We start from the raw sequence: 13,126 nt of genomic DNA on the forward strand, positions 1-13,126 counted from the left end.
TGTATATATATATATAAGTAATGTTATATGTAAATTAAAATACATTCACATATTTTCATGATTAAGACTAAATAACACAATTTTCTATCATTTCTAATTAGTTTCAGCCAATGGAATCTCTTTGGGGTCCAGGGGAACCGGTCTCTGCAGGGGGACAGGATCTTGGGCTACACCAGGTTTAGGACTACAAACAGAAGAAGTCAACATGAAACCACAGCGCAGTGGGAGGGGCAGGGGAGGTGTTTGTGTATGTGAGTCTCAGCGTGCCTGCTGCGTGTCCTAATGCTCATTTAACAGTGTGAACTCAGAAGGTACACCACAGCTATTCTTAGAATCCAAATCAGGCCAGCACTCCATTATCTCTTCCCTCCCTCTCTATTTCTCTCCTCTCCCTTGTTCTTTCTCTCATTCTAATCAGTGTCCTAAGGAGGCAGACCGTGATTGCTCTCGGCTCAAGTGGCACTGAAAGTAATTGTGGTGGGGATCTGGATGGAGGGGTCTGATTACGACTAGTGAGCCCTGATGAAGCTCTGATAACCATAAATGATGAGTTCAGCGAGAGGAAATCAGCTTGGAGAGCTTCTCGAGTGGATCGCTGATCTGGATTGTTTCAATGAGAGCTGTAATTGTGCTGTCACATGCATTAACATGCCGCAAAAAAGGGTACGGAACTGTATCTGTGCCGAAAACTGATGAAATTATAATGAAAAAATAAAAAAATAAATGAAACCTGGAACTGGTGGAGTTTTGAGTAGTGACTAGACAGACAAAAAAAAGGTAACAAACAAAAAAAGAGTTTTCAGCACAGGTTTTGTAGGTTCACAGAATGATGTGATGGTGCCACCTCCTGTTCAGTACAGGTTCTGCACTACTCTGGGAATTTTATATACCAATTTGAATGACTACATAAAAACATAACATTCATGATGTTTGTTCAAATCAAAACATAATTAGTATTTAAAAATAAAAATTTAAAAACATTAAAATGACTCCTCATAACATTTAGGTCTCTTTAACCATGCATGACTATGATTTGGGGACCTAAATGTAAAAGTTAAAGAAACAAGGTCATTTAAAAACCTAGATTTATCAACTACTAATTTGAATATTAAGGAGGACATGTGCTTCTAAATGTTTATTGTGGTTTATGGCATATAATAGCAAAATATGACATCTATTCATGACCTTTGAGGCAGATACTTTAACTTGAATACATGCTAATTCAATAAATAGCTGTTTATATCATGAAACAAACATAAAGGTCAGTATATCTTATTATGATCATTGCGATATTATTTAGCCATTTTGCCCTCAAATATATGGTTTATGTATTTTCGAGACATCCACTTACGGATAGGATCTGGTCTCCTCTCCGCAGCTCTCCGCTGAGGTCCGCGGGCCCTCCTGCAAGTATGAAGGAGACGAAAATGCCTTCTCCATCTTCTCCTCCTACGATGTTGAAGCCCAGTCCAGTCGAGCCCTTGTGCAGAACGATCTTCCTGGGCTCCCTGTACACACAGTTCAGGTAATACATCAGCTCAGAGTCCGTAGGGCTCAGCATCTCCACTGACACGCGCTACACTACTTTGTAAACATACACATGCAATCTACGCGTGCACGCACACACGCACACATCCACACTCTTGGGTCGGTCCAAACGATCTACAATGAAATCGAGCACAACAGCTGACACCTATTGGGCACTGCTCCACTTATGTGCTTTTTGTCCCATTTCTGCCTGGTTTCCTAGAAACGGAGAAGACGCACAGCCTCTCTCTCTCTCTCTCCTATACACACAAAATCACTTCATGCTGTGTATATATAGTATAATTTATAATAAAACAAAAATGAAAAGTTTTTAAATAAAAATAATAAATGTCAGCATAACAATTTGAATGAAAAGTTTAATTTAAGAAGTAACATGAATTATAATGGCAAACAGTGTAGAATCTAAAATATAAAACTATCTATAAAGGATAAACCTTTTTTCTTTCCTTTTAATTTCTTGAAAATCCTGAAATTAAAAATATTAATTTATTTATGAGTTTAAATCAGATTTTGAATCCCAAGCTGTGCTGAAATGCATTACAGATTGTGTTAAAATGATCCCAAAAAGTCTGATCCACTTAGCTTGGGCCCTTTTAGTTAGTCATAGGATCCTGACAGTTGAGGCATCATCCTGTCAAGTGTGACCAATCAAACCAAGAGATATCTTGAGCTGTGACACTTCTGTCAGATACACTTGAAATGTGGAGATACACAATCTTCTGAGTCTACAGATGATAATGCAAAGAGACGACACCCGAGATGGAGCTATTTTAGAACAGAAGGCTAATCTGTTAGTGCTGTCTTCTCTCTGACCTAGTTGTGAGGAGGAGGCAGGCCCATCCTCTCTCTCTCCATCACTTCATCTCTCTCCCAGTGCATCTGCTTGGCTCGCCACGGAGTGATGATGCTCTTCAGGCCATAAACAGAAACTAAACCAAGCTGCATCCCATGAAATGTGAAAACACTTTTTGGGCATAATCATTATATTTTAAGAGCTTTTTTTTTTTTTTTTTTGGATTGGCTACAGTGTGAAGAAGAAAACTGTAGCAGACCACATAAAACAACGGCATTAAAACCAAACAGAAGGCTCTGCCAACCAGTTCAATCAAACCAACCAATGTAACCAGTAAGTGGTAATCCTGATTGTGTCAGTAATCCTGTTTTTCAGCAAATCAGTTATGATTGCTTGGCCAATGGTAAACAATCTAATTAATATTCATGAGTCAGACTCACAAGGTTTCTGGCCACTACCAATCAGTTGTTCATTGATAAATTGTTCATTCATCATCATGGTTCATTGAGAAGGATTTTTCCCTGTTTTTCCAAGACGACTATGGCATACATGCTGATACATATTTGGTGTTGGTTTCACTCAGAAATTTCTAGTAAATATCACAAATAATTACAAAAGACATGGCAAACAACACATTGAATTAAACATTACATTTTTAAGTATTCATCCATCCAAGATTTGTTGGAGATGTTTTCATGTACAGCAAAATTATAAAAGGCCACATCTTTGACAATGTGTAACAACTTACATCCTGCCTAAAACTCTGCAATAAAGTACATATCTGATATCCATAGATATTTACTGCATGCTCTCTGAGGAAATATCCACTTACATTCTCTAAATTTGTGGTTTTGGTGGCTATTGATACAAGGCTGCCTAAAAAAATAACCTTTAGTCTATACAATTGGATACATAAGAACAAGATCATCACATATTCTGATCTTATGATCTGTCTGATGCTACCGAAATAGAGCTCACATGTTTAGTAGTACCCATTAGATAAAATAATGCTGCCCATTGTTAATGAATGAGTGCAGCTATGAACTAAAAATACATGACCTGCAAAGACTTCAAGCAAAGAACAGCTCCTATTCTCTTTGCACTTTGTAATACAGCCAAGATGTGAAAGTGGGCCACTTTACCACTAGATGGCACCCTATTACATTTTTTCACCCATAGAATCCAGTGAAAACAGAATCTAGCCTGAATCCCAACTGCACACTTCTACAGAAAGCAACAAATTCACACAACAAATTCTCCAAAACCATGCACAAATTTGAAAATCCACTCAAACAGGCTTATCTTATAGTTTCACACTCAAAAGTTTCACTGAACACTGCTCAAGCTATTCAAACCACATTATGCTTCAGAATGAGGTATATAAACCATTAACGTACGCGCAAGGATAATTGGGACTACTGAAAAGTCACACGAGGTTATGCATTCGAACAACTAAATCCATCTTTACACTGCAAATGCAACACAGAAAAGGTGCACTGCTGACAGACACAGAGAGGCACAGAGGTGGCATATGTGCTAATTGCTAATTGTCTTGCACAGCTGACAGAAGACAAGACACATGCTGACTGACAATGCAACGATAAAGTTTAAGGTGGCTCTGATTCTATTCATCTTAATCAGTGGTCCATTTAATGGTAAAAGTGGAAGAAAATAGGACAGAAATAAATTAGACTATAATTCAAAAACTGTAAATAATAATGATACGACTGACAAAAATGATATTAAGATTACAGATGCAAGTCTGCATGAAACAGAAGTTGATAAAGTTATAGACTAGTTACATTTATTTTAAATATTATTTTAAAGATAATTTTTATGATTCCAAGGGCATGTTAATTAAAAAAAAAAATCAATCATAAATCATTTATAATAAACAAACAAACAAAATCTCCAATTTTAATTTCATGAATAATAGCCACTATTTAACAATATTGACTTTTTGGATAAGTACTTTTTTTCTTGAAAGCTTAAAAGAAACGCTTGATCCCTGCATTATTCTAATTTATACAAACATAAATTGCAGCTTGCCACTCAGAGAAGCATCTGTGACAGCTGATCCTGAGTCTGAGGACGCATGCTGATACTAATGATATGCTGATCATTATGTATTTGACACTGCATATAGATTTATTTTGAGTAACGGCTGGTTCAGAGGTGGGTTGAGTGCTTGTAGCGCTCGTTTTCTTCACTTACATTTCTATCCTCCAAACTTCTTCTCTCTCTTTCATCCCTTTCTCTCTCTCTCTCTCTCTCTCTCTCTCTCTACCTACAGGCTGCAAAATGCTTATAGAGCTCCTGTCTGCCTCCCCCAGCAGCTAGGTCCCAGATTACAAACAGCTACTGTTTATCATTTCAAGTTCAGAGCCAAATGGGAAAACAAACCAAATAGATTACACTCGTTTTCAATTCACAATACCTGAGGGGAAGAGGGGAGGATTGGCATTTCATATGCAACCCCCTCACACATCTTTACCCGCCACCACTTATTCACTGTCACCCTGTGTTATTCTCCCTCCCTTCTCTCTCTAAGCATTCTTCCACTGTAAGAGCGTTCTGAATATGAAAATGTGTCAGAAACCTCATCCACGTGAAATATAAGCTCTCGTTTCTAATGGGCTGGCACACTACGCACCCGTCGGATGGCAAAATAAGCATTTCCTTTCAGATTCAACCTCAATAAAGGAAACAAATTGCAGAGTACCTATGTAATGACCCTCGGCCTTGAAGAAATGGGCTGAAAGCTAAAAGCTGCATATTTCAGCCCTCAACAAAGCAAGAAACACCGTAATGAATTCTTGTTCTTTCACACTACCTGGACTTGGTAACTTGAAACAAATTCTAGTTTGTCAGTCAAACTGTTTAAATGTGTGCTGTAAAGAGCATTAATCCCAATACATGTCATCTACTGGACACACACATCAGCCATGCCAGCAATGCAGCTAAATATGATTGCCACACTTCTTCTGAGGGCTTAATCTTGTTCTGTACACACAGAATTCAACCATCAATGATGTATGATGATAATACATTTGAATAGGAGTGATTTTGTTCAATTCACAAACAAATGACTGTCATGAACCAGCTCTTGTTGGCGATTCAAAAACATACTACACAAAAAGTGTAGTTTGATTCATAAAATATGACTCTTTTGAGCTGGTCCTTTTTTGAAATCGTTCAAAATCCATCCATCCATCCTCATACTTCCACACTCCCCTTTTCCCACAGGAGAGACAACAACTATGATCTCTGAAATAAAACCATGAATACCTTATGATCTTTGTTGGGTTTCTCTGTGGTGCCAGTCTATAACTGCCACTGATCGATCAACCTACTCAAACATATCTGATACCCCTCAACACAATCAATAGACTGTCATCAGATTCACAGATTCAAAGAAAACAGAGCAATTCAGCTGTTGAGCAGAAATGTTAAGACATGTATTGATATGTGCACCTCCCTGCCGTTCTCAAAAACGATCTCTCAGCAAGAGAACTGGATGGCCTTTTCACTTCTTAGCTCAATGGAGTCTCCAGATAGCAGCCTCTTCTGCACCTTTGACTGTCAGAATCACAGCGGTAAACTCCAATACACTCAGCAGATGCAATCAAATCTTTTCTGCTTCATTTTCTGTCCCTCTTAAAGGGCAGGTTGTCCACCCTAGGGAAGTTTTAAGGAGGGCACAATTGTAAACACTGAACTTTTGTTATTAAAAATATCAATGTTTTCTCCCAAGGGAAACTGGCAAATGCTTGGTATATCACAACAAAACTGGGGTTTTGACAAAAATTGTACCACTGATCAATATGAGATGGACCTGTATTGTCAACTATCAGTAATAAAGAGGAAGGAGGTTAAGAAGAAAGGGTTTCATTATTTGCTGGTTCACTGAAGCACATGTTCCACAATGCATTGCAAAGGACATCTAGGGAATAAAGAACAAACAATGGATGCAGTTTCACCGTAATCTAAACAGCTTTGCAGAGAATCTAATATCTATAGTGCACAATTTGCTTCTGAGTAAACAGCCAAAGAGTACTTTAAATATAAACACCAGCTCATTAAGACTGATTATTATGCATTTTTTATGGCAAAATGATTAAATCATTAATTTGATCACAACACAGTACAAGATCCGTATCTGTCTTTAGTTTTGCCTTTTTTTTCCCTCGCAATTTTATTTTGGACACTAGAGTTTTACCAGGAAAAATACCACCAAAAATCTAGTATTATTTTACTCTTAAATTTAACAAAATTTTTAAACATGAAGTAAATAAGTAAAATAGTTTTTAATTAGTTACGTAATGAAATGTCTTTTTATTTTTAAATGAATAAATCCATAAAATAGCCCTCAAAATGCATAGTCAAAACTTTAGTACAAGTCGTGTACCAAAGTTTAATACTTAGGGTTAGTGGTTTGTTCAGATCTCTTTATTCTAGACTGTCTTAGCAAACACCACTAATAAATTAAGCTAATTTAATCTTCATGCCCTCCCTGATAATATGAATAAACGATGAAAAGGCATACTTTAAAAAGCTCCAATAGAATTAGTATTCTTCTCGTAGGAAACATGATAATATACATAAACAACACCTGTCACTGTTAGAAATGGTGTAAGATTTCAGATATTTGTTATTTGCATTCTCCAGAAGCGTATTTTAAAAATCTGTCAGCAAACTAGATTAAGCTAGTTGATCCTTCTCTAAAAGGAACACAAGTCATACAAATTAGAAGTAACAAAATCTTGTGGGAACTGTGATTTATGGTTCATGTCACTGCAAAATTGTCCACATCAGCAAAATGCAGTTAGTATGCACCCTTCGCTTTTAGCCCCAAACAAAATTATTAATCATGATACAAACAAAACTATCACTTCAGATCAGTGAGCAGCCGGTGTAGGGGACACGACCCCCATCGAACGTATATGCCCCGAAGCTACAGAAGAGCCTGGAAAGCAAGAGCAATTCAGCCAATCGGATTCATCCATTTGGATCCGAATTGAATGATGTGAGGGATTCTCCCTCCTGACTGATGATGATTCAGAAATGACAAGATCTGGATCCTCTGAGGTCCTCCGAAATACTTGAAATACATCAGATCTGATTTCTCTCTGGGAACCACGCTTGAGGTTGTTGATTAGGATGAAATAAATTTTGTGTACTATTGCCAAGTGGATACATATTAAGAAAACATCAAAGACATCTGAATTCTAGTCAAATCAAAGATAATGACTACACTGAACAAGAAAGAGTCCGCTTGAAACATAATTTTGCAAATTGTATGCTAGTATCTCCTGGTGATGCCTAAATGGGTCAATAATACCTGAGAAAAATTCTTGAAATGATCAGCTAATGGACCACATTTCTATATCCAGGGTTTTGAGCCAATCACTTAAGCCATACATGCCATTAAAATGGCACATGGGTACAGTCAAATCCATTGCACTATATATTCCTAGTGCTCCACATGAGATTTGTTTTAGGATCGGCCAATTTTTTACTGGCAGCTGTCAGGAGCTACTCAAACACAGCTAACGTGAAGTAACAGCACTCTTAGGCAGAGTATTTTGGTGTTTATGCGTGATAAAATGAGAACTGTTCCCTTTTGGTACGATACTGACAATCTCATATGCTCGCTCACACAGAATTGGACATTTTCACAGAACAGCTGCCTGCACTTTCCCTTGAAGAGCATCACCAAAAACCGGCAGAACCCTGAACATGAGAGACAGCAATCCATTAATCACAGATATTATCACTGGCATTTTCATGAATGCTTTTCCGCAAGTCCAGAGGATTTAAGCGATGCATTAGGTGTTAGCGGTGGCGTTCTGAAATGCAAATCAACTCAAATCCCAGAGAAGCCAATTAGGCGCAGCTTTATAATTCATAGAGTAATGAACTTAAAAATCAAAATCAAAACAAACCGGTAAACAAAGCACACCCACACTGAGGGCATTATGCACAGATTCGGATAACAGTGGAACATTACTGAGCCATTTGTGCCAGAGAGTCCCGAAGAGCATTTCCTCTGTGGCCAAACCCACTGTTTACACTCCATTCATCTCCAGACTAATACATTTATATGCCTAGTCGTTTAATCAGCAAGATGAGAGATGTTTCGTTATTGCTAATAAAGTTTTTTATCCAATTAATGATACAAGCTGCTGCCTGAACCTAAACTGAAATCACTTAGACAGGAAATAAGGAAGATAAAAATCAGTCCTCTCTGATTTATGATGTACTAACGTCAGATGGATGCAACAGGCACACAAGCAAACCGCATATATGACAGCGGCCAAACTCTGACCTTCATTGGGAAGCTTGTTAATAAGCAATACAGTCTAACAAATGAAAATATGGACAATTGACAGTGGCTGTGGAAGGGAAGGAAGTAAGTGGACAGCTGCAGCAGAGATGTGATTCAGTTATACTGTTGTCACGGGTAACTGCCATGGTAACTACCAATCGTCACGCTTGTGTCCTCTATGTGCACTTTGCATCATTGTCAAATGAAGTATTAGGAATAAAAATGAAAGAGAATTATGCAAAGCTGTTGGAGTTGCTCATCTACAGTAATCAATGTAATATTTTTTTCAGCATGTCAGCATAAAACTGTATTCGCAAAATTTTTTCTTCCATTATCAGACATACACTACTGTCAACGTTCTGGGTCAGAAATATTTTTTTTTAAAGAAATTAGTACTTTTATTCAGCAAGGATACATTAAATTGAGCAAAAGTGACAGTAAAGACATTTATAATGTTCCAAAAAATTTTCTTTCAAATAAAGGCTGTTCTTTTGAAATGTATATTTTTTCAAATATTCCTGAAAAGGTTTTCACAAAAATATTAACTAGCACAACAGTTTTTAACATTGATATTAATAAGAAATGTTTCTTAGCACCATATTAGAATGATTTCTGAAGTATCATGTGACACTGAAGACTGGAGTAATGGCTGCTGAAAATTGACATCACATGAATAAATGGCATTGTAACAAATTAAATTATATAATTTGCAATATTTGTTATAATAGTTGTTATAATATAATATAATAGTTGCAATATTTCACAATATTACTATTTACTGTTTTTTTAAATCAAATAAATGCAGCCTAGGTGAGCATAAGAGAATTTTACTTCATGTATATTTCATATATAATAAAAATCATACCAACCTCAAACTTTTAGACAGTAATGCATTTTCTTAAAAACATAAACAAGGTAAATTGATTTCACTTTGGCTTCTTTTTGAAGGTACTCTCAAAGCATGTCGCTTCACTGTATCAAACCTCTGCAGATATTTAAAAAAAAGGCTAAGGAAAGAATGAGGTATATTAAGACACATGATAGTAGTACATGATAAGCAGGGCATGCAGGTGACTTTGAAATGGGGCGGGGCATGCAAGTGAGCATAAATTAGGGTGTGGCCACAGAGTTTTCATTCACATGCCTCGTTCATGTCCCATGCAGAGCACTGTGCTCAGTACCTGGTGATCTCGGAGTCAGGGAGCAGGCCTACGTGATAGTGAGGGAAGTGGGGGACTGAGTGCATGGGGTTTTTATCAAACTCTACGGGGGAGTAGAGACGGGGAGAGGGGGCGCGGTCACTCAGTTTGTTCACAGTGCTGTAAACTGGCTCTGGAGGCCTGGTGTGGGAGAGAAAGAGAGAGGCAGAGAGCAGAGCAGCTAGGGTTAGTGCGCTGATGTAGATTGATACAGAGTAGTGACAGACCGATATACAAGCAGGCCATTCCACCTAGTGTCGAACATCAAACAAATAATTTTCTCTTTTTCACTTGGTTTACAATATAAATGTTTAAACATGTCTACAACACATTTACACGAGACGCAATATTGCTTAAAAATAAAATAGCTATAAAAATTATAATAGTAAGTCTTGATTTCAAAGAATATATCTTTGAATTCTGTGTTTTCACTTAGTAAAATATTTTGCCATAACAAAAACCCATATCGTTCGACCACTAACATAGAGAGGGAAAGATAGACCGAGAGAGAAAAAGAGAGAGAGGGTGAAAAACATAGCAGTGGAAGTGGGAGGAACAAGGAAAGAACGGCAACTGGTTAGTTCAGCATATAGCTTTGATAATTAGTGTTACAATATTAAAAATGGACTATTTCAGTTTCACCATTCTTCAATTCAGCATCTTCAATCAGCCCTCAGATCTTCAATATTTGCATTTAATAATTAACGTTCTGTGTCATGCCAGTGTAAAGAGACTCCACAGGGATTGACATCCAGGGATGTTTTGGTCTGTCTTTCATTTGTTTTATTCATTCTCCCTGTCTCGATCACTCAATCTGACTGCCGCTGTCTCATTTTATACAAACAATCCACAGACTCTAGGGTTCAAAAACAGAATAGGCTGGTGGAAGCGTGCGTAGTGCAGAAGGACATAACTGAACATTCAGGACCGAAACGACGGCTCACTTAAGTCGCTCACCTCAACTGGAAGTGCTGGGAATCAAACCTGTGACCTTCCATCTCATCTAACGAGGGATTTCTGATCAGAAACAGACAATAGGTTAGCACGAGGGCAAAACAGACAGCAGTTTATATGAAATTATATGTTAAAATGTTAATTCAAAACGGCTAAAATGTATTCAGTACTTCTTATATGTAGCATGCAGAAACAAAACAGAGACACCAACAGAATTCAGGACCAAATCAAATGTGACAACACAACAAGCCCCCTTATACAACACAACTGGGTTTGACAAACAAACAAACAAACAAACAAAACCAACCACTCAAAATATTAAAATGAAAACCATTCAAAAATGTGTGCAAATCACTAGACTCTAACAGTGAGTCAGTAAGAGAGAGCAAGATCTTACTGCGGATACAAAGCTACATTAGACATACGAGTAGGATATATTTGTGACAGGCTCCTCACCGGACCACATTCTCTCCTCACTCTGCATCGTGTGAGGCTGGTTTGTTACTTGTCTTGAACGGAGATGACTCTTTTACCTTCCCTACATTCTACCTTTTTTCTCTTTCTTTCTATCTTTAACACACAGTACTCATTGTATCTTCTCCTCCCCAGTGTGTCTTTCCTCTCTCTCAGTCTCTCACTGTGTCTGGTTTCAGCACATTTCTTCAAATCTGCAGTTCTCCCCTTCTCCGTGCCCTTAATACAGGGTCACAGCGGGCTAAATAAAACCATGACAAAACCCTTATTATCAACCATGCACAAACCCTCTGGCACTTCACAGTGACGATGAGGCACAGAGATAGAATTAGGAACAGGCCAGCATCACCGACTCACAATACATATATGGAACCACAAACTTAACATGATTTATCTAAGTAGCACACGATTATAGACAGACATTGATGATAGATGATATTTTGATGGTCCTGGAACAATATATCATATAATACATTAATTTGTTGTGTCGGTTAGCCCTGCCTACTGTGAAATCTCACTGGTCTAAAATCCTGCTCTGCATTAAACATCAAATACCTTCTGAATTGACAGTGTGGACAGACAAATGGCTTGTTAGAAGTAGGAAATTTGGGTGAGTTTAGGATCAGGGGGCCCATTAGGGGGCCTCAGCTAACTTCCAAGGGGCTTCAGAATAATTAAAAAAATAATAAATTAAAATAATATACAGTACACTACAACATCGAGTTCAAAAATCTAAGGCAAGAAAGATTTTTTTTAAATACATTACATAAGATTAATAATGTTTAATAATAGAAATTATTACTTTTTTAGCAAGGATGCATTAAATTATTACTATTTCAAATAATTGTTGTTCTTTTACATTTTCTATTCATTAAGTCCTTAAAAATGTATTATGGTTTCCACAAAAACATTAAGCAGCACAACAGATTTCTGGAATTCAACACTGATAATAAAATAAATCTTTCTTGAGCACCAAATCATCATATCAGAATGATATCTGAAGGATCATGTGACACTGAAGCCTGGAGTAATGGCTGCTGAAAATTCAGCTTCACTATCACAGGAATAAATTAAAATGACATTTTAAAACATATTAAAATAGAAAACAGTTATTTTAAATTGCGATCGTTTTTACTGCATTTTTTAAACAAATGAATGCAGCCTTGATGAGCATAAGAGACTTCTCTCAAAACTTTTACAAAATATTATAGATCCCAAGCTGTAAATTAATTAAAATGCTAAACATGCACATTCATTATTCTGTCATTTCAATATCTGTTGTTTTAATCAACATTCTGGAATCGTGCATATTTTATTCTATTGACACTCCTATTTTCTGTTAATACTAAAGTTTAAACAAGCAGTTTGGCATCATTACAGCAGAAAAAAAAATTATATTATATTGTAAAAATCACAGCCTACAGTACATGTGGGACCTAGGAAATATTGGTTTCAGGTAAAGGTTAAAGCTGATTGTACAATGATTGATAGTCTTTACATAACTAACAAAGGATGCTGATGTACGTGTCCATAAGCGCATGTACATATGAGTTTCTCAGAATTAAAGTCCTTAAGGTCAGTGACAGCTGTTCCTCAGCAATGTACACAATTGGCTGATTTACAAGAACTCTCTGCCTACACATCTAATAATCATGAATGTCCAGTTCATTGGAGGTGTGCTTAATAATAATTGAGTACTGACTCAATGTAGTAATGCTAAGTGTGTATGTACATGACGGGAGTATGGAATGTTCTACTTCTGCAGCTCTATTATTCATGATGAGTGAACGACCAGGGTGTGTGGGTGTGTGTGTGTGTGTGTGTGTGGGG

General features: G+C 37.1%; 1 protein-coding gene across 36 annotated transcripts in view; it reads right to left on the bottom strand.

Moving 5' to 3' along the window:
* The window catches only part of LOC107744607 (disks large homolog 2), a 217,367-nt gene that overhangs the window by 46,116 nt on the left and 158,125 nt on the right, over nt 1–13,126 (bottom strand). For 24 of the 36 annotated variants that reach the window (XR_001640499.1, XM_016558337.1, XM_016558340.1 and 21 more), the window contains 3 exons: nt 10,826–10,885; nt 9,851–10,009; nt 1,352–1,508 (listed from right to left, as the gene is read on the bottom strand). Coding sequence is in view for 35 of the 36 variants with exons in the window: in XM_016558337.1 (XP_016413823.1) it covers nt 1,352–1,508; nt 9,851–10,009; nt 10,826–10,885 (376 nt within the window). In the remaining variant the exon portion in view is untranslated. The remainder of the gene's footprint in view (nt 1–1,351; nt 1,509–9,850; nt 10,010–10,825; nt 10,886–13,126) is intronic. The other 12 variants (XM_016558364.1, XM_016558357.1, XM_016558355.1 and 9 more) reach the window with 3 other exon arrangements.

This window comes from Sinocyclocheilus rhinocerous, unplaced genomic scaffold (genome assembly GCF_001515625.1).
Source record: "Sinocyclocheilus rhinocerous isolate Xijiao unplaced genomic scaffold, SAMN03320098_v1.1 scaffold767, whole genome shotgun sequence".
Taxonomy (NCBI): domain Eukaryota; kingdom Metazoa; phylum Chordata; class Actinopteri; order Cypriniformes; family Cyprinidae; genus Sinocyclocheilus; species Sinocyclocheilus rhinocerous.